The sequence below is a fragment of the Dama dama genome, chromosome 20 (assembly GCF_033118175.1).
Source record: "Dama dama isolate Ldn47 chromosome 20, ASM3311817v1, whole genome shotgun sequence".
Taxonomy (NCBI): Eukaryota; Metazoa; Chordata; class Mammalia; order Artiodactyla; family Cervidae; genus Dama; species Dama dama.
In genome coordinates this window covers 92298229-92325357 of record NC_083700.1, presented here as the reverse complement: position 1 = coordinate 92325357, position 27129 = coordinate 92298229, and the positions used below count along the sequence as shown (strand labels likewise).

The 27129-nt window shown below is 39.8% G+C and overlaps 2 protein-coding genes across 5 annotated transcripts in view; one reads left to right on the top strand and one right to left on the bottom strand.

Annotated features, from left to right (window-relative positions):
- Positions 1 to 12503, bottom strand: part of FAF1 (Fas associated factor 1) — a 494313-nt gene extending 481810 nt beyond the window's left edge. For 2 of the 3 annotated variants that reach the window (XM_061121932.1, XM_061121933.1), the window contains exon 1: positions 5995 to 6461. In XM_061121932.1, coding sequence (XP_060977915.1) covers positions 5995 to 6039 — 45 coding nt within the window. In that variant the 5' untranslated portion in view covers positions 6040 to 6461. Of the gene's footprint in view, positions 1 to 5994; positions 6462 to 12367 lie in introns of those variants that run through there. The other variant, XM_061121934.1, reaches the window with a different exon arrangement.
- Positions 12504 to 13077: 574 nt separating this feature from the next.
- CDKN2C (cyclin dependent kinase inhibitor 2C) lies at positions 13078 to 19078 on the top strand. 2 transcript variants are annotated; one of them, XM_061121930.1, is made up of 3 exons: positions 13078 to 14283; positions 14738 to 14877; positions 18324 to 19078. In XM_061121930.1, the coding sequence occupies exons 2-3, from the start codon at positions 14749 to 14751 to the stop codon at positions 18699 to 18701; spliced, it is 507 nt and encodes a 168-aa protein (XP_060977913.1). In that variant the 5' UTR covers positions 13078 to 14283; positions 14738 to 14748; the 3' UTR covers positions 18702 to 19078. The 2 variants fall into 2 exon arrangements, with proteins under 2 accessions (XP_060977913.1, XP_060977914.1); XM_061121931.1 differs by lacking the exon at positions 13078 to 14283 and having other exon boundaries at positions 14362 to 14877.
- Positions 19079 to 27129: the final 8051 nt, after the last annotated feature.

The window sequence follows — 27129 nt, the reverse complement described above, 5'->3', positions numbered from 1 at the left end:
ATAACCATGTAACGTGGCCTGTGATACATTCAAATATTCTCACTTCAGAGTTACTAAAACCTAGAAAGAAAAGTACTGATATCATGGGGTGGGCTGAGGGGGGGGGGGGGTGATATGGGAAAAGGTAAGTTTATCTTAAAAGCCCAGATAGTAAATATTTTAAGCTAATGGGCCATGAAGTCTCTGTCTCAGCTACTCACCTCTGTCACTGCAGTGACAGAGCAGTCATAGAAAACAGGTAAATGAATGGGTGTGGCTGTGTGTCAATAAACCTTTATTTATAAAAACAGGCAACCAGCTTATAGATTACAGTTTCCTGGCCCCTGAACTACAGAGTCCATAAAACCTGTCTGGCAAACAATAGGCATCCACCCAACCACACTCAACAAATCTGAAATCTCTTCCGCTCCATGGTTTCTGACCACCTGTGAGGTTAGAAGCTTGGCACTGGACTGGACTGAATGGCAGTCTAGGGAGATCAGTCCCTCCCTTCATCCTCCTTTTCTTCCCTCCCTTCCTTCCTTCTGGCATGTCTGCCATATGCCAGGAAATGTTAATTTATTTATACACAAGTTTTATCAATTTAGAGAAATTTCTAAATGGTGGATCTTGTTTTCCTTTGGAAATTCAAGCTATCTGACAAATTAAGCTAGAAAATGAACACTCTTATGTACACCTGAATAAAACCTTTGTTTCAAACCAGTTCATGACCTTGGACAAGTCACTTCCTTTTTCTGTGTCTCAACTTCCACAAAAGGAAAAATGAGAAGCTAGAAATAGATGATCTCTGAAGTCCCCTGCAGGAAACAAGTGTGTACCTTAAAACTGTTAACAGTGAAAATAACAGCTAAAATTTATTAAACACTTTCTTTATCAAACATCTGTTCTAATCACTTTAACTCATTTTTCCTATTGGAAAACTGAAGCAAAGTGGTATGAAGTAACTGGTCAAAAATGACAAGATGAGTAAGTGGCAGAGCTGTGATTTTAATCTAAATAATCAGACATCAAAGTCCATTCTCTTAACCACTATCTACTAAACTTTAACCAACATGCCAAAACCTTATTTCCACAATGACCAACCATCCAAACACAAAACAATATGATTTGTCCCTCTAAAAATAAAGGGGACAGTGAAGAAAAGGAAAAAGAGTAACAAGACTACTTCCTACCATAGCACTCAATCTCACCCAAGATAACTTCCCAGGAAATAAAGATGATGTTCCATGAATACTTGGTTTGTAAGTATTCACAACATCACAACATCACCAAGGAAACCTGTCTGTCTGATTGCTACCAATTCTACTCACAGTCTGATATCCTCTTTTGTAGAAGATAACTCTTCGTATCAAACTGAAAAAGACAGGAGAGGGATTCACAGCTTCATTTAGAAGGAAAAAATATAATGAAAGGGTAGACCAGTAGTGTCATGAAGAGTTCATGCTTCAGAGAAGAGATGATGGGCAAATGAAAATTTATTATACTCCATATAGGTAATCCAATAAATGTAAATGTACAAAGCAATTTAGGTAGCAAAGGTATTACTAGCTGGAAAGACCAGGAGTAGAAAACAAACACACAACTGTGTCATCCAGGATACACAACTGAAGTAACATCAAAATCAGTGCCGAATTAGAGACGAAATAAAGGTCTTCTTATTGTGACCAACAGAACTAGATTCAGAAAAAAATACTTTTTTAGCAAGGTAGATGAGTTTTGTTTAAGAGAAAGTCTGAAAGAAAATATTACTACTAGTTAGACTTGCTTTTGCTTCACTTGAGTAGAGCTCTAATCTATGTGTCTGTATTATCAGTTACCAAGAAACAGAAAAACATGAGATGCACACGTGACATGAAATTGCGACACCACTCATTTTGCTCTCAAAAAAAGAAAATTATAAGTAAAAAAAGTATCTGAGAGGAAAAACATTTTGGCATAGTATTAATTGAAAAGTTAAAGTGACGGGGAAGGGAGAAGACTCATTCTTTTGTTCATCGCGAATTAAAGTAAAAGGTAACTAATTACTTATTAAACAGCAACTACAATTTTGTTTGCGTAAGTGTCTTCTCATCTGTAAGCAAATCAAATGCAGTATCAAGAGTTTGTTTGATCAAATGATTTTTGTTCTATACCTCAACCTTTAAAAAACTCAAAGAATTATACAATTACAAAAAGATTTGGAACTTTCACCTGAATGCATCTCTTTGTTATAAAAAGACCTTAAGAAAGGAAAAAAACTCACAATTCATCAGTGCCTGCCTGTCTTTTAAACCCAGGAAATTCCTTTACACCCCCTCCTCATTCTGGTTAGCCAGAACTGGAGGTGTACCAGTCTACTCACTCATTTACCAGTAATATACTATGCTAACACTATTTACATTTGAAGCTGATTTTTGTTAGACTATTTCAAGTTCCAAACTTACTTGGTCAGAGTGGAATTTACAAATAATTGATTAAACACTATGTTGTCATTCTCTCCACTCAATTTTGGTGATGCAACCATTATGGAAAACAATAGCAATTCCTAAAAAAATTAAAAATAGAAATACAATATGATCTAGCAATTCTACTTCTGGGTATATATCCAAAAGAATTGAGAACAGGGACTTAAAGAGATATTTGAACACCCATATAGAACATTAATGATTCACAATAGCCAAAAGGTGGCGGAAAAGTGTCCACTGGCAGATGAATGGATCAACAAAACGTGGTACATACACAAAATGGAATATTATTAATATTCCATTATATTCCATATTCCATTATATTATTCCATATATTCAATAATATTAGAAAGGAAGGAAATCCTGACACAGGCTACAACATATATGAATATTGGGGCCATTATTCTAAGTGAAATAAGTAAGTCACAAAAGAACATATACTGTATGATTCCACTTATCTAAAGTACCTAGAGCATTCACATTCACAGAGACAGAAAGAATGGTGGTTGCCAGAGGCTGGAGAGAAGGAAGAATGGGAGTTATTTAATAGAAACAGAGTTACAGTTTTGCAAGATAAAAAGAGTTCTGAAGATGGCTGGTTGCACAACTGTGATCATACTTGAAGCCACTGAACTGTCATCCACACATCTATATCTCAAATCTCTTAACTTGAAAATAGTTAAGATGGCAAGTTTTATCTTATGCATATTTCACCACAATGTAACATTTTTTCCAACTGGTAGCTACTTTTACTTGGGGGGAGGGGGCAAAATCTTTTAGAAGACAATTCGAAATATATTTGCTTTGTAATTAGTTCACTCACCTACAAAATCTCAAATCTATTCATTAAATGTGAGCTGTAATCTTTCATCCACCACTTATCCTATTAAAAGAAACCAGGCAACTTTTTAAAATTATAGCCTAAGACTTGGAATGTAGATACTTGAATGATACATGCTTCTTCTATAACTGGTCAAATCAATTTCCCTACTCAAAACTGAATATAGTAAAATTATGTTCTATTTACCTCATATGATTGTTAGCCACCCCTCCACTGACTTCACCAGAAGTCCTTTCTTTATTAAGTTGAAATATTTAGAGAGAATACAAAATCCTTCTCAAGAACTTTCCCACATTTGGACATTGTATTTATAAGAACCTATTATCCAGCAATAATCAACGTCATAAACTTAATTATTTTAAATTTTAGTCACATTTTAAAATCATGTCCTTGTCTACAACAGCAATGAGCTCAAAACTATTATTAATTTTCACAACCATATGAAATAAACAGAACATAATTACACTATGTTCACTTTTGCTGGGGAAATCAATTTGTCCAGTTACAGAAGAAGCCAGTATCATCCACGCATCTGTATCTCAAATCTCAAGCTATAATTTTTTTAATAAATTGACTGGTTTCTGGTAACTGGATAAATGCTATTTTTTAGGTTAATTCTATAAAACTTTTACATAATATTATTTAAAAGAAAAATTTTTATTTTTGTTTTATATTGGAGACAGCTGATTTCCCTGGAGAAGGGCATGGCAACCCACTCCAGCATTCTTGCCTGGAGAATCCCACGGACAGAGGAGCCTGGAGGGCCACAGTCCATCGGGTCGCGAAGAATCAGACACGACTGAGCGACTAACACACACACCTGATTTACAATGCTGTGTTAGTTTTAGGTGTACAGCACAGAGAAGAATAATCCATTTCAAAACCAAGTCCACTGGAGTAAACCGATCTGGAATCATCATTTGCAAGAGGAATACAAGGTTCCTAAAATACACAAAAAGCTGATGTGCTTGTGTACGGTTTTCTAAATAACTTTATTCTACAATAATATTCTCCTGCCTATGTGATAATATGAAATTAACTCTCACCATTTGGCAAACAACTATTTGATGCAGATGCCATAAGCTTTTTTTTTCCATTTGTAAACAACTGTTCACAGCACTGCCATTTGTTTGAAGAAAAAAACTTACTAGAATGTTTTCATGTGCTCAAAATAAAATCTGAAAAGCTTGTCAGGAAATTTTACTTTACCTCTGAATACAAGAATTCTAAATTTCCGGACCAAAACCAATACATCTAAGCATAATAATTGTCACAAATAATGAGAGAAAACAGCTACAAGTTATAATGAGTAAACTATCCTTTTTGTTGTAGTCTAAAGCCATTCCTACCAGAGCAGAACAATTTTACAAAAGGATAAAACCATTTCTAGATATATAGAGTCCTTTGTCACATAATCATATTCCACATTAAGTAAAAGACTGAATTGAAGAATGAAAAAAGGTGAAATTAGGCAGAAAATCTCAGGCCAATCCTAATCCTACAAAGCACCAAAAACCTTGTGGTCATCTTTTATTTTCAGAACCTCTTTCTGAGTTTGAAAGTTACAGTATAATGAAATGCAGATACATGCATTTTCCTAATGTAGCAGGTATCACTTAAATAATTAAAAGAGCAAACTCTGGAAATGGACATCAGAATATAAAGTTGTAAGAATAAGTAACTTTAAAAATCAAAGAAAGAAGAAAAGCCCTACAAAATATCAGTAAGAAAAAACACTGCCTATTAAGCTAATGTTAGACAATGTGCAATGACGACAGTGTTAAAGGAAGGAAACGTCTGCCTATATGTAACTGAAGCTTCTAAGTTAATGCCAAAATAAATGATTAAAAACATCTCACTACAACATTTTCTTCAAACATCAAAAGGCAAAAGTGGTGTTTACAGGGTATTCTAACTCCAAGTGCTTAATGAAGCATACAGCTCTACTTTCAAAGGGTCTCCCTAAAACAATTATGTGACAGTAGCACTACAGTTGGATTCACTAAGAAATCATCTCAGCTCATCCTTTAAATTATTCCTGGAGAAAGAACACCAACCAAGTAATTCAAATCTGTAGAGGAAGGGAGTACAAAAGCATGAATTGGTCATTTACCCAACTTGTGAATTCACAGCTTGTAAATTCACTTTGATATATACACTCCTCATCCTCCTATACCCAAAGATTCTAATAAGGCATCAAAGTCTCAAATGTTTATTTCTCCTTCAAAACCAGCACAATACCCTGCTACCCTTACCACCTCATCATTCTTTTTAACTCTCCCCCTAATACACCACACCCACAACACCACACCCACACCCCACACAGCACACTCTCCTCATAAACAACCCAAACTCCTCACCCAAAGCACTTCATACTTAGAAGCCCCACATTTAATACCCTCAAACTCTACACACTCTTCATATAATACAAGAAACAACACACAGTCCACACACAAAACAACCCAACACAATACCACCTCACCCTATAAACCACATTCAAACCGTACATGACAGATTCTACACACCCCCCAACATAACATAGTCCCCCACAGTTCACAACACACACACATCCCAAGCCAGGTACTGTATAAAAAAACCTAAACCACACAGCACTGCTGTGCTCAAACAAACGCTGGGAAGAGGCCACCCTTTGGGCACTGGGAAGCAACGAGGCTGGAGATGGGAGGATAACTGGGCCCAATACTTCACCTGAAAATCCGCCAGGATCATCTCCCGGTCCATGTTGGACGTCATGGCGGCCGCCGAGTTCCGCGGCTCCGGGAGCGAAACGCGCACCTGGGAGGGAGACTGCGCCTCCTGCGGCCGTCGCCGCCGCCGCCGCCGCCGCCGGGCGCCGAAGGGCTGGCGGGCGAGCCGGCGGGCGGGCGGGGCAGTGCGGGAGGCTAGGCGCTCATGCACTCGGTAACCTTCAGGCGCCTGGGCCGCCCGCCTGTGCCCTGTAGAGCCCGCTCCGCAGCCGCCGAGACAGGGAGGTTGGTAAGGATGTGGGTCCGGTCTTACTGTCGCCGGCCAGGATGAAGGCAGGTTGCGACAGCGCGCACCCGGCTCTCTTCAGCGGCGGCGAGACCGGCGGGGGCGGAGAAAACGATCGAAAAAGCAGGCGGGCAAACGCCACGGCCGCCTCCGCCTCCTCCGCTTCCTCCCAGGCCGCCGCCTCCGCCCCTGGTTGGCCGGAGCCAAGGCTGTCGCACATTTTGCCTGTCATCGAGGTCGCAAAGCGCCGCTTTGCGGCTGCCACGTGACTGCTCTCCTGTCAAGCGCTGGGCGCGCGACTACCCGGCGGGGATCTGCGCGCGGCTGGCGGGGATCTGCGCGCGGCTGGCGGAGACGCCAGCCTGAAACTGCGGGAGCTGGGAGTCCTGCAACAGGTTTTTCCGGTTTGAATTAAGCAAAGGCCTGAGGTACCGCCTCCCCCTGGTTGGGCTGGCAATCAGTTTCTGCTCCTTACGTTGTTATATAGTAGCATACATACACGTCAAGCCTCACAAACCAACTCAGCACAGTCAGAACCCGTCTAACAGCATTTCATAAATGTACATTTTCTCTAACAAAGTTTCACCAAAGTACAACTTCATATACAGTCTTTTACGTCAACCTGTCAAAACCCACTTACACACTGTCACACTCGATCCCAAGCCCTGACGCTTGCATCCTCAGACATAATGTATAAAAGATGACGCCTTGCAGCCTCAGACATAATTAACAAGGAGTAAGAAATAACCAGATTCCCACGGTAGTTATGGGGCAGACATGGAAGCTGAGAAAGGTGAGAATATCCATCCCAAGACAACGATGATCAGGCTTTGAGCCAAAAATAGACAGAGACTATGTACAGTGAAGTGTGATAGTTTGTAATTGTCGCTGGAGGAAGAGTGACAGTAGAACTGGTTCAACTTTGACTTGGGAAGATACCATCTTCTGGATTGAAGTAGAGCTTGTATTTGCCTTGGAAAGTATATAAAATCCTGAAAATGTAAAGTAAGATTGATAATTTTGTGCTGTAGAGTTAAAATAGATAATAATTTAATCACCATATAGAATCAAGGCCTAGATTTTTGTATTCCCTGAACACGAAGAGCACTGTGCTGTTCCAAAGATCTAGGTTTATTCTGTGGGTTTTTTTCTTTAAATGAAAATAGTCTGGCCTACAATTCTCAAGTAATAGTCTGTATTTAGACCAGAATTAGCTAGATAAGGAATAGAACCCTCCGTAGTCATATGAATTGAAGGGTTTCCTAGTTAATTGCCACCCCCCAAGGAAGTAATTCCAAGATAAAGCATGAATGTGAATCATGAGGTGAAACATACTACCAGCAATTTAAGTGTGGCAATTCACTTGTCCCATTCATATATGTCGTTCTCAGCACAAGGCAAGTGAGCAAATCCTGCAAAGTTGACATTTTTCTCCTTGATGAAATGTGTGTGTATCTGAGCCAATTCAAATCCAGTACTGCTCCCCTTCTCCCTCCCTTCTCTCCACCTGGAAATTAAAAGAATGTGGTAATGTAGAAACCAGGGAAGAGTACACTAAACATTCAGGAATATGGTTCCTAGTACTGCTTTCCCAACTAGTTAGTTAGGGGAAACTGGATGGGTCACTTAGACTCTCTGACTTCAGCTTCTGACATGACTGTTTAGATGATGAGAAAACAATTATGAAAATGCATGGAAGCATAAAATACTTTCACAAAACAAGCATAGACTGCTTAGCACTACTAGGCGTTCTAGTTCTGCCCCTTGACAAGAACAAAAAACTTCTCTGAGTCTCAATTTATTTCTAAAATGGGGCTCATAAAACTTACTTCATAAAGTGATTGTGAATATTGAGTGCATAATGCTTGTAAAAACTTTTCAGAAACCTTAAAGCTGTCCAAACATATTAGTTGCTATTTACTTGTATGTATGCTTGTGTGCTAAGTCACTTCAGTCATGTCTGACTCTTTGCGACCCCATGGACTGCAGCCCGCAGGCTCCTGCAGGCAAGAATACTGAAATGGTTGCCATGCCCTCCTCCAGTATTACTTGTACATCAGTTCCTAAAGGCTTTTCTCAGGATAATCTCTTTCATAAAACTTAAGCCAACAAGGATTCTCTTCCTTTCTAATCACTGCTCTATGATCTTTACAACACAATTTAATACTCTGTAATTAAACTCTAATTTTTTGTCTAATTGTTTCATCTATTCATTTTTTTAATATTTATTTTTATTTGTTTATTTGGCTCCTCCAGGTCTTAGTTGCAGCATGTGGGATGTAGTTCTCGATCAGGGATCAAACCAGGCCTCTGCATTGGGAGCTCGGAGTCTTGACCACCAGGGAAGCCCCTATGCATGTTTTAATCTCTCCTCAAAGTGAATGTTCCTTGAGATTATAAGCCGTTTCATTCCATGTGTTTTTATATTCACCATAGTTCATTCATGGCAAAGTCTTGGGCACATAACAACCAAAGCTTTTGAATTTATTTTTATTGGATGTCTAGTATGTACAGGTATTTTACACATTTTATCTCATTTAATGCTTACAACAGAATAAACAGATAAAAAACTGCTCTGAGAGGTTAAGAATGTGCCCAAAGTCATGCTATACAGTGAGGCTAGGTCAAAACTAGTGCTCTTTCCACTTACCCTGTTGCTTCCCTGCATTTTACCCTCCATAGTGTATAGTTTCTGAAGAGATTGATTCTTCTCTATGACCTAACTATTCATGATTGGAGATCCAGAGTAATTTTCTACTATAAAAATAAATACTGAATTAAGAGAAAATTCATTTCGCCAGAATTCCTTCCTTAAAACAAACAATTTCATTGCAGCGTCACAGACTAAGAGAATAAAAATGTATAGATTCTCTGTCCATAAGCATGAGCAAAGAAAAATGGTTTTAATATATCCATTCTCTTAGTTGTTCTACTGCATTAACTCATGGAGCTCAGTCTAATTCAAATAAAGATCTTTTTCTAGAATCTCCATGTTCTTTGATCTTACCATTCTTCTTTCCAAAGGAAGTTTTATTTCATATTTTTGCAAACATATATATAATATAGTCTACTTGTAGATATTTTGCTAAATTTTTAGTTGTAATAATTTTCAATTTATCTAATACTTGCAAACATAGTACAGAATGCTCCTTTAATCCAGCATGCTCTAATGTTACCATCTTACACAACCATGGTACTGCTATCAAAACTAAGAAATTAACATTGACATAATACTGTTATGTTTCAGAGACTCTATTTAGATTTTTACATTAATGTACTTTTTCTGTTCCAGGGTCCAAACCAGAATTCCACACTACATTTAGTGGTTCTGTTTCCTTGGCTTCTTCCAATTGTTGACAATTACTCAGTCTTGACTTTTGAAGAATAGTGGTCAGGAACTTTATAGAATGTCCCTCAGTTTGGTTTTGTCTTATAATGTCTTCTCAGAATTATGCTGAGTTTATGGATTCAGAGGAGACCATAAACATGATATGTCCTCATCACATCATATCAGGGACACATGATATCAACATGACTTATTATTGGAGGTGTTAACCTTGATCTTTCAATTAAGTTAACCACGTTTTTAAACTGCTACTCAATTATAAATCATTAGTAGATTAATGCTACTACAGTTAGATCCACACTCAAGTAATCAAAAACATATTACATATAATGACTTAATGTTCCTTAGGACACTAGTGCCTGATCCTGTCTGTTTTTTCTTTTTTTTTTTTTAATGTATGATTACAACTTATTACAGAGAAAGGGGAAAGGATACAGGCCAAAACCAGCCAATGGAAGCAGCATTTAGAGAAAAATCTCGAAGGGTTCCAAACACAAAGCTCCCAGGGTCCTGGTCTCTGAAGTAATGGAAAAGGCCTAACATTTGGGAATCCAAGATCTGAGTTCAAATCTTATATCCACTATTTACTGGCCTTAGTCACAATTTCTATAAGTCTCAATTCCTTCACCTGAAAAGAATGAGGGGATAGTTATATTTACCTCCCAGAGGTGTTGTAAAGATTAAATAATGTATACATCGTATGTTATAACCAGGAAGCACTACACAAATATTAATCATTGCTATTAAACTTTTGAGTTGCTTACTGTGCATTTTTTTCTCACTTTACAAAAAGACTTCCATAAGTGGTATGAGAACCCATATGAAAAAGCCTACTGAATCTCAGAAATAAAATGCCAAATGCCATTTCATTATCCCACAATAATGAAATGATGAAAAGTTCCCCTGAGTGTACCAACCTGTTTCCTACCTCCCTTGGATCTATAAAAATAACAAAAGGAAGATTTTGAAACTATGTAAAGAAATTGTACATACCATATACACATAACCATAAGTTACTCATTGAGAAACTATGCATACTTAAGTCAAAGAGGGGAAAGCACAAAATAATTTTATTATAGTCTTTCTATAGTCCCTTTAAAATAAGTATGAGCTGCTGAAAAGAAAAAGATTTCCATGACTATTTGTATTTTATACCCAACTAAAAGGCTCTATTTCAGTGTTTGAGATATGTGCCATTATTGTGTTAAAAGACAAACAACTATTTTCAATATAGTAGATACTTAACTGTAAATCTTTCTTGTATACCATGTTAGAATGTAAGCTTGTTGACCGCAGAGATACTCACCTTTGAATCTATTTCAGTGAACTAGCAATCAACATGAGATTTTCCCTGACGGTCCTCTGTAGTCTTACTTATGTTTTATGAACTAAGATTGTAACTTCTGTACCTCTGTGCTGCCAGTTCTGGGTTATACGATAAGCAAACAAAGCATATGCTTTAGGACACCAGCAAAGCCAAAGTGAAAAAAAATTCCTTAAATTGTTTAATATTTCAGCAGAATCACTAAAGTAGTCAAGATGGGAAAAGTCAGAACCTTGTTGGACTTCTTCACATTTATTTTTTGGTCTTGTATTATTTTTATTTACACACTAGGTGAATTGGTGAGACATCAAAATCTTTTCAGTGCTTAAGATCTCCAAAAGTCTTAATCCAGCTCTGTAGGCATCTTAAATTACCCTGTTTTATTTCTTGTTATTTAGCAAAAAGAATTTTATTTCATGAAAATTATAACCCATGTATACCTATACTTTACATGAGTACAATTTAAGAATCTTCTTTATTACACTGTCTTCTCTTAGAAACCATAATAAATGCTAGACAGCAACTCTCATAAGTCGGACTAATGCCAGTTATCTTTTATCAGCCAACAATACTATTATATCATCACACCCTCCAGCTGTACTGAAGGATTACATACTAACTTCCCGGAATAATCAGAAGTAAATTATATTATTTACGGTATTTACTGGTATATATGGAATCCTAAAAGTTCTATTTGAAATGTCTAAATACACGTAAGAAACAAGAGGAGTTAATTCCTTGTGTTGTAGTTCATGTTTGATTCACATTTCAAGTTTAGTTACCTAAGAAAATAGCTCTGGTTATTTTTCTGTCAACAAGTCCGTTAAAGGAAACACCACCAGATTGTTGGAAGTTTGAACTCTCCCTCTACCTACCAATCTGTTGCTAATGACTCTCCAGATGTTGTTGGTGTGTTTCGTTGCTAATACTTACATTGTACCTCAAGGAGCTCAGTATAGATGTTGCTTGAAAACATGCTTGCTAGAGGCCGGTAAAAATTAGACCACCTGTCACTTTTTGTTTGGTTTCATTTTGCCCACTAGGTGCATCATGCAACCGTGTTGGATATTTTTAAGAGCAAAAAATATAGAAAGCAGTAATTAATCTTACACAGCTAAAAAAGGAAGTAAAAGTACAGAGACGTGGTGCCTCGGACGACTGAAATAAACATTAGGGAAGACACTATTCTTTTACATTTAGACACCCCTCCCCCACCCCAAACAAGTCCCATGGAAAGTAGTCAGAGAGAACTTTGACAAAAACAAATGGCCTTGTTAGAAAATACTTCCCAAACACTTTAAAAAAAATTTTTTTTTCCTTTAAAGTTAATTGCTTTTCTCCCTTTCCCCAAAGAAATGGAAATTTCCGTTTCAAGTCTCTGGAACATTAAGGCTTCAGAGTTCGTCGTGATTGCTTACCTACACCATGCCTTTAGTTTTCGTTACAATCAGTCTAGAAAAGACTTTTGCTTTTTCTGAGCACAGTTTTTTGCTGTCAGTCAGGTCTCTCCCTCCATCCCCGCGGCCACCTCGGCCCACCGCGGCCCTGGGCGTTGATCTGGCAGGTGCGAGGCCGAAGCGCTGGACTGAGAAAAGAAGGCCGAGTCTGCACAGAGCGCGCCGCGGAGGTGGCAGCGGCAGCGGTAGGCCTGGCCTCCCGAACTTCGAGAGCCTGGCCGGGGAGCGCTGAGGCGGGCGGCCTGCCCCGCCAAGGCCGGGGAAAGACTAGCTCCGCGCCAGCCTCCTCTCTGCCTTCCAACAGTCAGCGCCGCCGAGCCTCCGAGGCCCTGCGGCTCTCCGCACCCTTAATTAACAAGCCTCTTTCCCCCACCCCCACCCCCGCCGGCCTCAGGACAGCTCGGGGTTTCACGTCGCAGCCTCCATTCCGCCCGCCAGCCAAAGGAGGCCAAACCCGGCTTTGCCGGGCCGAAAGCCGCTCCAGCCCCGGCCTGGCCGCTGGGCTGGCGGGTGGGAGCCAGCGCAGGAGACGGCGAGAGAAGCAGAGAGCCGGGAGGCGGGAGAAAGGGCGCGGGGCGGGGGGCGGGGCGAACCGGGCTGAGAGCTCGAGCGCCACCAGGGCGGAGGGCGGGGCGTGGGCGGCGCCCGGCCTTCCCGCTCCCGCGGTGCTGCAACTCCGCCGAGCCTCCTTAAAACTCTGCCGTTAAAATGGGGGCGGGTTTTTCAACTCAAAAAGCGCTCAATTTTTTTCTTTTCAAAAAAAGCTGATGAGGTCGGAAAAAAGGGAGAAGAAACCGGCACCGTCTCTGCAGCGGCAACAGAAGCAGCAATTGTTTGAGCGAAAAAAGAAGCGAGGGAGGGAAGGAAAAGACCAGAAAGGGGCACGACGCACAAGTGTCTGTAGGGGTGAAGGCAGCAGAGACCAGTGATTTGGGGGGGACAGCTACAAAAGAAACTGTCACTGGGAGCGCTGCGGCTCGGGAGGAAGCGGTGCTACCCGGCTAGGCTCCTGGGCACAGCTGGCTGGCGGCCGCTGCCCTATCGGCGGCACAGGCTGGGGGCACAGGCCAGGGGACTGCGAGAGGTTGGCGAAGTGGCACAGGGCGCCGAAGCCGTTGAGCTCTCGCCGAGGGCGGAACTGGCTGCGCCCTGGAATTGTGGCGACTCGCAATCCTCAGAGCTTGGCCTGAGACTTCCTAGGACCCTCCCGATCTCTGGAGCCCTCAGAAAACCGGGAAAGGAAGGAAAAGAAGCAGCGGTCGCTCAATGAGCTTCTACATTAGGAAGTCTGAACTGGCTCGGTTGTAGGCGGGAAGTTACCGGTGGGCTGCCCCGTGCAGCCGCGATGCTGCAGCGCGCTCCCTCAGCAGCCGGGGCTCCATAGACACTTGCCGCATCTCTCTCCCCCTTCCTCACGCTGCTGGGCGTCCCAGGACCCGGTGGGGCCGGCATGACCGGCTTGCCGGGGGCCCGCCGCGCGCCCGGCCGTCTCCGGAGACGCGCGCCGAGCCTGGCTCCCACGGCCTCTCAGGCTCGGCAGGGCTGCGGTAGCCCGGCGGGCGGGCTCCGGAGCCCTCCCGCGCGGGGTTAGCCCGCAGCTCGGCCTGGACGCGGATTAAGACTCATCCGGAGAATCGAAGTCCACGGAGGAGTCGTTACGACCTGTAACTTGAGGGCCACGGAACTGCTACTCTCGTTTGATTTTGGCGATCATCTTTAACCCCCGGAGCACATCAGCATCCAGCCACCGAGGCGCTCTCCCTGCAGCGGAGGACTCAGAACTACCCCTTCGGCGAGACGGATGGAGACCGAGCCCCTCCGAGGACCTGCCCCTGCGGTACTGGCTCGCGCGGCTCAAGTCACTGCTGTGAACAAGGGTGGGTTAATACCTTTTCTTCCCCCCAATGTCTCTTTTTCCACGGTATTTTCTGCCCTAACCTAGTCTCTTAAATCTCCGCATACATTCCTCCCGGAGATCTGTAGTGTAGGTACGTGCCTGCTCTGCCTACATTTTACGTCCAGAGTAATTTACCAGGAATATATGTGTGTCTGTATATCTCTGAGTTTAATCACCAGAATTCTTCATAGGGGTTAAGCTAAAAAGCGAGGAGCGGAGCCCCTCTCCAATGGCTCAGTTTTGCTGAATAATCACGTGTGAATCGAGGGGCGGGCTTTTGGCAGGCAGATCTTACTAGTATTTACTACCAAGCTCTACTCCAGATTAACCATCCCAGTCCTTCTGTCAGTCTCCGATGCCATCATGCAGCCTGGTTAGGAGCGAAGGAAAGGGGAAAAAGAAAAACAACTAATTCATCTTTTCCCGATCGTCAGGACCCTAAAGAATGGCCGAGCCTTGGGGGAACGAGTTGGCGTCCGCAGCTGCCAGGGGGGACCTAGAGCAACTTACTAGTTTGTTGCAAAATAATGTAAACGTCAATGCACAAAATGGATTTGGAAGGACTGCGCTGCAGGTTGGTATCCAGAGAGGTGGGGAAAACAGGTCAACAACGTTGCCTACGTGACCCGGGTTTCTAGAATAATAGCTTTCAAGCTTTCAGGGGTACTAAATTTCACTGTTTTTAAAACTAGTTGGTTGCCATATTTTATATCTTTAAGTGGATCCAACTCCCCAAAATGACGTACTTTGAACAAACTCGTCAAATCCAATAACATCCTCTATATCAAGTGGGTTCCAGGTTTGGTCTTAATTTTTGGAATGTTTTTGTGACTGTGGGGATTGTGTACCAGTCGTAGCAGCGCCGAGTTTTTTGGTTTTTTTTTTTTTTTTTTTTAGACAGTTCTGTAAACACGTTATTATGATTATTATTTGAAGTAAATACACTGCTATTAGTGGTTTCCGTACTTTGCTCCAATAATTGACTTTAACGTTAATTTTCTTGACTACTGGCGAGGGTATTTTTCCTTCAAATGCTTCAAGTTTTGACAAACGACCTTTCCTCGTTTGGAATGGGTGGCCTGGGCACGGGCACAGGATGTACATTTCACAGTTAATATAATACCATCCACCCATTCAGGATTGAGGAGGAATAAAAAGTTGAATTTTCTAATCAGAGCTCAGTTTATAGTGTTTTTGTCTCTGCGGTCTTACCGTGGTATGTTCTAATTTTTAGTAATTAGATTTACAAGCAACAAATGAAACATGTCCAGCTGCCAAGTATTGTACCTGATAACTTTTTTCTTCCTCTGAACGTTATCATGTAACTTGGTTGAAAGGCTTAGAAACAGAAAAATGGCAAAGTAGTCTCAAACAGTTGCTTTATCTGAGTTCTGATGATATTCTTATGAGCAGTTCGTATTTGAAATGCAACACTTAAAGCTGTTTTTGAAAATCCACTGGGGAGAGGGTTTTTAGAGTGCTTTGTTTTTAATTGCAAGAATTAGAAATTTAAGTGACAGGAGATGTACTACTAACAGACGAAGTCCATACACCCTGTATATTTTAAATCAGAATACACTGACTTTGCAAAAATTTCAGTATTAAGGAAGCTTATAGATAGATACTAAATTATTTATCTTGTTATTTCAGGTATATTAAGTGAGGAAAGGATTTTTTTTCTTTTTCCACCTCGTAGTTTTTAACAGGTATTGTGATGATAGCAATGTCACAAATTTAATATATTGAAATTTTTCCTATTGAACATTCAAAATATTATATAAATCTCACAAAGAATGAGCCACTTAACCCTGTAAGAATAGGATCTTGCAGGACTTGTGACGAGCAGGAAGACTAGGAGATTAATACTGCAAAACAAAAGTTTTGACAAACATTTTTAATACAACTCTGCAGTCTTGTTTATATTAAACATACTTATCAAGATATTAACACCCACTTATTGTGGCTTAGTCCTAGTACATATAATGAAACACACACAAACAGGAGTCTCAAAGCTTGTTTTCAGTATGTATAATCCTGACTCTGAAGTTGTATCATAACTCAAGAAAGAACTTTCTTTCAAAACAGTTTCCAGCATTGCTATTATTTTCTGTGGAATATGGCAAAATTTCTCCTACAGTAATGTTTATTCACCTCAATTACAAAAGGTTTTTCCCTCTTCCTAGTGTTAGCCTCCCAATCAGGATAATATTAAAGGCCCTAATCGTACATTTGCTTTACAAAGATCCAAGGTGTCTGTCTCCTATTTTTCCCAGTTCAAGTCCTTAAATGTAACTAAATATTTAGAGGCAATTGTGTAAAAATTATATTGTATTCATTTTTAATAACCAAAAAATGTATTTCATCTAAGTTCTTGAAAAATAAATTATGTATCATTTTTAACCACTGTCCCAAAGGAAGGGCTAAAAGTCAGCAGAGTTTTATCAACAGGGAAGCTTAACATCTTGGTCATCTATATAGTTTGAATTTATAAAATATTATTCATTCTAAATATATTTTATGTTACTTAATTTGTGATTTTTAAAGCAAACATTCTAAAGAGATAGATCAGCTTCGTATGTTTTTCCAGGATGTATTTAATTTCACAAACATTTGAGTGTCCACTATGCAATCTATTTACTATAAATTTAGGTTATTATGAATATACCTAGAAATAAAACAATTAAAATGCTGAAATTTCCTTGCATATTAATGAGACTATATTTTTTCACAACTAGATTATATGTATTGTATAATTTCATGCTGCTGTACAAAATACTTTATGAGAGCCTAATAGAGACCTCTTATTAGAGTGAAATATATTCAAACACCAGTACATAAGTCTTTGTCATGTAAATTAGTTATATGTTGATAGCAAATTTTAATATCAAATTCTGGCTTTTAAAATATTGGCAGTTTACAAATAACTATTCCTAAATGGCTGATAATAACTGCAAAAGGAAATAAGATGAGATCACCAGTTGATTAACAAATGGGCTGAAACCACAGACAAAGCTTTCTATGTCCCAAAATATACGTTAAATATCTTACTTTCTCTTCTTTTGCTCAACTGAAAATTAGGAAGCTAGCTAGAACTCTTTAGGAGACAGTAAGTAAAATAGTAGAATAACTGTTCCATTCCTTTTAAGAACAGTCGCCATACAGTCTTTTCCTATCTAATACAAGGCATATCATGAATATGTTATGTTTTAGATAAATCAGTATCATTGGCAATGTAAAAAACACTGTTGCTTTTTTTAAAAAAAAACCACTTCAATATTCAATAACGTTTTAAATTTTCAAGTGGAGGATTCTAAGCACTAAATACACCTAGTAACCCACATGAAATAATTGCAAAGAAAAAATAACATTTAAAAATTACTTGGAAACTTGGGGCTTATCTGTTTGGGAAAAACTTGTGAAAATTAATAATTTAAGAAAATACCAGGTTTGGATTTTTAAGAGATCATTTTTACACTAGTAAAATCAGACTAGATGGAATCTGGTGTGTGGAAACATTTCTTTGAGGATTTAAAGAAGCTCATTCTCCTTCTTTTTAGCTATTTAGAAAAATTTTACCCATATTTAATTTTACAGAATCAATATCCCAGGCACATTTTATGAGCATGACCAACCAAACAGAAGACTTACTTAAATCTCAAGTTCCATTTCTTTTATTTTAATAAATTCATGAAATGACACAACTCTTTGTGGGAGACAGAGAGCTGAGTTGTCAGTGAATTTTGTACAAATCGCACTCATTCTATTTTTATTAATCAATATATCCTACTTTGGGCCTTGTTTAAGATATTCCATCATAGAAGCTCAATTTTTAGAAGTTTTCTTCTACTTTTACCTAGTAGTCCTCATTTGCGGCAACTGAGCCCTTCAAACTCCATCACATGGGTCTTCCCAAAGCACTCCTTCACCAAAAAAAGGTACATAAATAGAAAGATGGATATTCTAAAATAGTCTTGTAGTAGGAGCGCTTGAAGGATTCTACCGTTTTTTCTCCTTTTCTAGGTTATGAAACTTGGAAATCCGGAGATTGCCAGGAGACTACTACTTAGAGGTGCTAATCCCGATTTGAAAGACCGAACTGGTTTCGCTGTCATTCACGATGCGGCCAGAGCAGGTTTCCTGGACACTTTACAGACTTTGCTGGAGTTTCAAGCTGATGTTAACATCGAGGATAATGAAGGGAACCTGCCCTTGCACTTGGCTGCCAAAGAAGGCCACCTCCCCGTGGTGGAGTTCCTTGTGAAGCATACGGCCTGCAAAGTGGGGCATCGGAACCATCAGGGGGACACCGCCTGCGACTTGGCCAGGCTCTACCGGAGAAACGAGGTCGTTAGCCTGATGGAGGGAAACCGGGCGGAGGGAGCTGCGAATCTGCAATGAATGTGGGGAGGGCTCTCCCACACTGCCTTCTGTTTTGTCAGTTAATTGATTGGCTGTCCTATTTTAATATCATTTGTTAAAATTCTGTTTTGTCATATTTTAAGCAGCTAGTTAAAGCCTCTGAAACTGTTAAGTGGAAATCTTACTATAGCTTTATGAATATATTTAAGCAACATCTCTTTCACCTGCAAAACCCTGAGTTCTAACATGTAATTGCAAAAGCTTTGGCTTTCTTCTGAATATTTTATCTTTCCCTGACTTTTCTCCTTGCCACTCCCTTTGCCAGTCTCAATATCCAACTTGGAGACTTTGTTTTTAAAATGGTTTGTCCTGATGCTTCTTTTGCCTGATTAAAACACATTTTCAAAACAGGACAATGTTTTCTGTGATTTCCACTCCTCTTATAATCCGCACGTGACATGCCTCTTGCTAATGAGAACTAAACTGAAAGATCGTGGTGTTTTAAGTCTTGACATTAGAAAAAGTAGACCAACTGAAAAACTAGACATATTCTATTGATGATCCAGTTAAGTGCTTTTCTTTCTCTCCTCATGCCTCCCAGCAAAGATTTTACTTGATGCCTACTATGTCTGCTTTAAAATAGAGTAAGAACAAATTTTTTTGGAAATCAAACCTGAAATTACTTCAGTGTAAATTTATCCTAATATTTGATCTTCCTTTTTTCTCAAAGTTAAATTGTTGAAAAAAGGTTTCAGAAATAACGATCTGGAATCAAATATATGTTAGCCCTAAAAGCCACTTCAAAAAGAAATTGCCATTAAAAAGTGCTTCCCATTTGCTGACTTTTTTTAAATCACAAAATGAAACAATTGGTTAAATTGTATATTTCCCAAAAGTATACCATAAGTATGCTAAGTGTAACAATGACTTTTTCTCCCTGAAATACCAGAAGTGTAAAATGATAAAATGTTTAAGTATTAAAATGCACTGCAAATACCAATACTGAGGTGATAAAAAGCTTAGCAAGAACATACATATATTACATATGTGTCATTACTTATTTAGGGGCTATGGTATAATAAATATAGAAACTTTTACAGTAAATAAATAGGCCACTCCTACACATAGTACTTGATTCCCTCAAGACTTTTTAGTAAAGGCATATAAAACTCTTAATAATACATTTAGCTAAAAAAATTTGTGAATGAAATGGAGATATCAAATTTCCAAGAGAATTTTCCAATATCTACTACTTACTGTTATTTTAAAAATTTCACCAAAGGATTTCAATGCAGTTACCTCTTATAAATTTATAAATACTTTATTCATCATCTCCCACATGAACAAAAATGTTTTATGTAAAAGGTCCCTCCTCCTGTTTCATAAGCTTCCTGCCCTCACTCCAAAAAGAACAAAATACTTGAAGGTTTATTGAAGGACATGGTTCTGATGTTTGCCCTAACAAGGATTGGAAGGTTGCAGACAAGTGGTTTTCGATAATTTATTTTGCATAGTAATATAAAAGAATATGCAAGAAAAAATCCTTTTCATTTGGCATTTTAAGTTCACCTTCCCTATGTCAAGTGCAATAAGACTTCAACTTCTGCCATCTCAGACCACAAGTTACTGAATAAATTTATTTTTTACAACAACATGAAGTTAAATGTAAAACACTTATTTTAAAGTTTAGAAAAAAGTAGAAATTGAGATGATTTTGAAAGAAAAAGGTATATTTTGGATTTTAAAACTAGAATCAATATTACAAAATACACTGCTTGAGTAAGCTGAATGCTTTCTAAACACAAGACTATTACTAAAAATAAAAGTAATACTTCTTACAAGTTGCAACTGTAAAGATAAATGTTTCTTAAAGTCGATTTAATGGACTTTTCAGTATCCACCAAGCATAAGCATTAAAATCGCTCTTTAGCTATTTCGAATATAGGATGTTCATTGAAGAGAGGTACTTCTGCGCTTGCTTTAGTCTCAGACGGTTGGAGCACGAAATGAGGAGAAGGAGCTCTATCTCTCTTCACCAGCCTAAAACTTACCTAGACATTAAAACATCGCCACATTTCTTTGGTTCTTCGCAGGAAGTAGCTTTGCTAATCTAAGTATTTTAGAAATGAGTTGTGTGGTCCTCTCTAGGAAATATGAAAAGCCATTATTCAATCTCTTAAAAACCTCGACAATATTCAGTAAGACAAATACACCGAAATGTATAGGATGGAAGAAACGGTACTGCAGAGTTTAACGGGGTTTAATTTACAGCCAGCTGAGACCGGAAAGGATCTGAGCTTTTTCAGATGCAGAGTAGAGAGGCAAGTACTAATCAATGGAGTGACCAGGGCCTCAGGGGACGAAGACACAGAAAGAGTGGCCCGGCAGTAGGCAGAGATGCGTTTCTCAGTTATTCTCTGAGCCCGCATCCACGTCGGGAAATTCAGGCTTAGACTTTGCTCAGTAAATTGAACCCCCGGCTTACACCTGGGGCAAAGCAGGGCCGGAGAGGGGTTGCGGGGAGGGTGGGGGAGAACACCAAAAGGACCTCAGTCCACGTTCTGGTCTCCAAGCCACCAAGCAAACTGCATTTTATCATTTTTTGGTAGTAAATCAATTGTTCTCTGATAAACAATACGCATCTCCTAAAAGTGTGATGAGCTCCTACAAACACACACCAGGCTGGCTGACTAATAAATGGATAAAATATTTCTGTCCCAGGAAAGCATTTCAATTAGTAATATTGTAAATGTCCCTGATAATGTGGGTCAAACAAACGTTGTGGAATCCGTAGCCCCGGACTGGTTTCGAAATCTCAGTTCCCAAAAAGGTGCTTTCGGCTTTTGCCGGGGGAAGAAGTAATCGTCCAGAAGTGCTGAAAGAGCACAGTGCTGGAGCGAGAAAGGGTCGTCCTCAGAGCCTTCCTGGCTGCCCTAAGCGACCTTCATCAAAAAGGGGGGTTAGGCTGGGGGGTTGGGGCGGGGGGGGGGGAGTCCGTGTCTTGGTCTATGGAGACTGCTCTGATTTTACACCACAATTTCAAAAAGTCAGATTCACGTAGGGACCTAATGAGAGGCTGGAGACAAGTTTCCAGCCTAAGACCCGGGGTAAAAAGCCTCTGCTCGTCGTGAACCCAAGTCCTCTATGGAGGGGCTGCAGAGTCATCCTTTCTGTTCCTTCGAAATTCTCCAGACTCCAACCGCAGCTCCCGGCTCCCTAGTGAGGAAGCTGGAGCCCAGAGCTCCCTCAGGGCGCGCAGAAAAGCCCGGGGTGGGGGTGGGGGAGTTTCAAAACCGTTAGCTCGCGTTGTGCTTTTTTTTTTTTTCCCCTCCCTCGCTAAGGTTTCTTTTCTTTTCTCTTCCTGTCCAAATATTTCAAATTTCCGCGCCTTAAATAACAGTCTCCTTTTATTTAGTTAGTTTCCTCGGCAGGTTTGGCCGCCCGCTTGTCTCTGCCCCCCAGCGGGCCCGGGGCGCCTTGGACGCCTCGGTGCTGCCGGCAGCCCCTGCGCGCTGCCCCCGGCCCAGCCAGCGCGGCCCGGAGCGCGGCCGCCGGAGCCACAGCCCCTCTTGCCGCGACCTCGCCTGACCCGACTCTCCCAGCACCCAGAGCCAACTAAGGCCGCCCCCCGCCCGGACGCTCGTCTGCTCCCAGCTCGCGACTTCCCTCCCCGGACTTTGGAGTCTCTTCTGCTTTGGGGTTTGGAACCCGGTCGCCCTGGAGCGGCTGCCTTGGGCCGCGGCGATAGGAAGGCAGCGGAGGAGGCCAGTGGCCGGAGACTGCCCCAGCCCCCACCCCGCGGGTAACCTTGGAGGCGCCCTCGGAGTGAGTGTGTGCGCTGCTGCGCCAGCCGGCTGGGGCGAGCGGGCGCGCGGCGCGGCAGGCAGGAGGCGGGAGCGGGGGCGGGGAGGGGGAGCGGGCCCCGGTGCCTCACTGCAGCCGCCACAGCGCCCCGGGTGCTACGGGCTGCCGGGGCGGCCAGGGTTCCCCGGCCCTGGCCCTCAGGCAGCGGTCCCTGAGGAGGCGGCGGCCATCCCTCTGGATGGTTCCGGCGACCTATGCCTGAGGACTGGGGCCGGAGGGCGACTTGGGAGCAGGGGCGAGCGGGCCGGTGAGCGCCTAGCTCTCCGCAGAGGTGAGCTGGCGGCGGGACCGGGCGCGGCGGCTGGAGCAACTCCATGCCCAGAGCCACTGCCAGCCCTCCCTCCCCCTCCCCCGTGACAGCTGAGGACAGCCGGGCTCCGAGCCTCACGTCCAACTGCGAGGAGGCAATTGCCTCTCCGGCTTCTCACCCTCTTCGGCTGTCCGAAAAGTCCTATGGTGTTGCCTTTACCCCCACAAATCATTAGACGTCGGGGGCTGAAAATGCACATTCATTCGGAAAGACCCTCAGCTTGAAACACAGAATTGCAGGCCCGTCGGGACTTTGGGTGGGGCTGGGGTGCGCAGAACACCTAGAAGTGGTCTTGTTTTTTCAACCCGGAATAGAGCCGAAAATCCAGTATGGATCTTCAGCGGTGCCTGAAAAGATTAAAAACTCTCCAGATCTGGATATTCACTTGGTAAATCAAGTTTCCGGTGAAATGTTTTGCCATCTGCTATAGAAACATTGTGCGAGCTTCAGGTGTTAGGATGTGGGTTTGGAATTTTCTGTGCTGTCTGTAATCCTCAGAGACATTGAATAACAGCATGGTAACACACCCCGCAAAGGAGCAGAGTTTATCCTTGCCACCACAGCACCTGCAAAAGCACAAGTGGGTCTCTTTCCTAAGTTCTAAAATGGCTTCTGGACGGTCCAGAGGTACCAACACATAGGAGGAGAGGGACGGGGGGGTGGGGTGCGGCTGGAGGACTTTGTACATTTTCTAAAACTACACAGATACTGTTATACTAAGAGTGTTTGACCTCATCTCTCCTCTCTCCCAGTCACCATTGGTCAAGGAAGATTTTCAGTGTAGGCCTATTCAATAATTCTACTTACAGACTTTTTCTCTTCCCCCCCCCTCACCCCCCCCCCGCAAAAAAAAACACAGTCAGCCAAAAACATCAGCTCTTTGGGGGAGGAAGTAAAAAAACCACCAATCCTTATCCAAACTACCCGTCATTTCTTTGAGCACTAAGAAGAAATCCTACATATAATCTATACTGTGAAAGAAAAAATAATTTACCAGGACCTCAGATGCATTCAATTGATATAATTAAAGTGATATTAATTGCCTTTTAACATTAAAATAATGGGACAGTTTCTGGAATTGATAGGTGAAAAGCTTGAAAAAACTACATTGAAATGTTTGGAGATGGGAGCTTCTGCTCTCCTTTATATTTCATAAGTACAGTAGTTACTTAGGAAAAAACCTGATGCTTTATCTTGACCATATAAAGCAGTATCATGCTAACTAATTTTATTTTAGTTATATGCCTTAGTTTTTCAGATTAGTTATAAGCAGAGTGAAAGTTCACATATAAAGCAAAACTGACATCTTTAATGTTAAAAGTTTAATTTAGAAATGCAACTAAATTATCACAACTATACTAAAGTACAATTCACTCCCTTGTTTCTTCTAAGTGTACAGTTTGTACAACTTGCTGGTAAAGAAGTCTGTCCTGGGTTTCAAATGTATGCCTTAGAGACATAATTTCCTAAAGTAAAAAATAACTCACTATGCTTTAAGAATGATTATTCTATAATTTGGCTATTCTGTACTATTGCTAATGTAACAGTATCTTCTTTTATATTTTGGAACTATTGTAAAAGCCATTTGGGCCCAAATTGTTCTTGTTCCAAAGTTTTCTTCCTCAGATATTTTTACTAAGAAGTGGCTGTCCTTAATGATGTAGCAGCATTCTGATGCCCATTCTGTTAATTCATGAACTTCATACTAGACTTATATACGCATTTAAAAAGAAATGTGCTTTTCTTCTTTTGTCCAAGTTCAGAACAGATGTGGATGAACGTTAACATTTGAAAGGCCTAGAATAATTAATTTGCAAATCAGTTATTACACTGTGATGATGAAAGATGAAATTTTTTAAATCTCATATATCAAAAGAATAAATGGGATCACATTATTAAGTTAAGCAGCATTTGATGTTGATTAATAGGTCAGTATTACCTATCTCAAATTCAAATAAGTGATAGTGTGGATTGTGGTATGATTTTTAACTGTGAAAGACTGTTATGTAATACTCCTCTGATATATAAAAGGGGTTGAAGTCCGGAGTATCTTTTTCAATGTTACATAAGATATAATTAAAATACATTAGTTAAAAAAAAAAACTTAACTCCAGCATCACCTATGTTTTTGGTTGTCCCCATATTTCTTTCTTTCTCTTTTTTCCAACTTCTCTTACTTTTTTGTCTCTACATCATAGGTGATGAACAAAAATAGCATGTAGAAAAAGGTTTCCAGTTCTCCTTTATTCCTGCTGCCTCAGTCATCTACTTCTCTATTCACAAACATGACTTCAATTTTAAAAACCCTGTTTTGTGATGCTAAAAAGTAATTATTTCCATTAATTAAAATTTATCATAGGCCTATGAGTGAAAAAACACTGCCTGTATTTTATTTAAAATAAAGTTAAGTGAAAAAAATGGGCATTAGGTTGTAGCAAGTGTATATTTATGTTTTGAATATAAATTAGTTGGAATCTTAAAATACATTCAAATTTTGACATATGCTAAAGTTATAATTTTAGAATCAAGATCTTGAAAATATTAAATTTAGTTTCTGGTCTTTGCTAAATAATTTAATATATTTTAATTTGCCACAGTAAGATAAGGCTAATTGTTTTAACTAGTGAAAAGTTAGAATGTTGATACTTGGAAAATATGAAGAAAGGACTATGATATCAAATCCAAGGCAGTGTTTTCTTTTTTTAAATAAATTACTCCTACTGGTAAATTATATACTTTAATTGTAGTGATTATTATTTTATAATTAAATTTTACACTTGGCAGATGGACCAAAGTTCTGTGTTTATCTATAAGCATATATTTGGTTATGCAGGTAATCCAAATAATACTTTGTAGTCCTGTTATATATGAGCATTTTTATGTATGTGTGTGTATATTTAGATATTTCTTACTAATGTTCAATACTGAGTAAATAGCCATTTTGAACAAATACTACAAATTCACTTCCTATTGCTGTTTTTTAAGATGATAAATTATGATTTGCTTCGGGAATATAAGCTGATAATGTTTTAGATATACATGAGAGTCTTTTCACTAATGATCCGGGAAAGACATAAATTAAAACCTTGGAACTGAATACACTGACGCGGGTCTTAGTGCTGTCTAGTTTATTGTTTCAAATTCTTATCATGAAGCAAATATATATGAAAGCCACTTAACATCCACAATTAATGTAATCAAATTTGAAATATTAGAAACAGAATTGTGGTAAAGATAAGAGGAAGAATGGACGTTTCAAGTGTTTTGTATAGCCATGCCTCTGAATTAGCTTAATATCAATTACATGATGGGCAATTTGCTAAATAATCCAAAAGCAAGGACAAAGCAAGACCAGTAAAGACATTTGCCCAATAATTCAAAAGTGGGGCAAAGACCAAAAAACAATTTTTTCCCATTACACCACCATGGGAAATAAACAAATTAATGTACTTGTATGGATAATTTTACAGTTTCCAGTGAAGTTTTCTACTATTTCACTTAGATAGTGTTTTTTAAAACACAGCTGGAAAGTAACCACTTATTATATTTGGTCATATTTAAAAATTACATATATGTTTTACTTAAATACAACATATACATATTCTGTCCAAAAATAGCAAGTTTAACACCAATCTGAAAGGGTGAATGGATACAGTTGGACATCTGGACTAGGCTGAGGAGCTGTTTAATGTGCAGCCCGAGTAGGGCCGCATGGGAGAGAGTACAGAACTGACTGAATGCTGGCTAATTTGCTTAAGAGTAATCAAAATGGCTCTGAGGTAGTATAAATTTCCTACAGTTTTTAAATACACCATGTACCTGATGAAAAAGCAAATAACTTTATACAAAGACAGTTAAAAGAAGGAATATATATATGTTTTTTGCATCCATAGGGACATCACAAATGTCATAGGGAAGTATCAATGTAATATTAATATAAAAGAGAACTGTACATAATAACATCAGCTGAAGGTAAATGATTGCTTTCATTTCTTTAAAAAGGCTTATTTATTATATTTAAAAAATTTTAAATGTACAGTTCTTCAAACATATGGGTAATATCTATAAAATATAGTGCACATACTAATTTTTGATATTCTAATTTTTAAATTTTTCTCAAAAAAGTTATTCAAAGTACCTTTTAGTTCATCAGATCCTATTAAAAGATCATGTACCATACCCTAAGATCAGCACATAAAGTCTGAGGCTTAGCCATTTAAAAGAACTGTAAAGATCAGTGTTTTCTAAGGAAAATGTTCTGTCTCAAATTATCAAGATAAAGGTCTGGGAATC

What these genes read in the sequence shown, in the direction of transcription:
- CDKN2C (XM_061121930.1), top strand. Translation starts at nt 14,749, where the DNA reads ATGGCCGAGCCTTGGGGGAACGAGTTGGCGTCCGCAGCTGCCAGGGGG. An exon ending in TTGGAAGGACTGCGCTGCAG is followed by an intron (nt 14,878 to 18,323) that starts GTTGGTATCCAG and finishes CTCCTTTTCTAG; the next exon opens with GTTATGAAACTTGGAAATCC.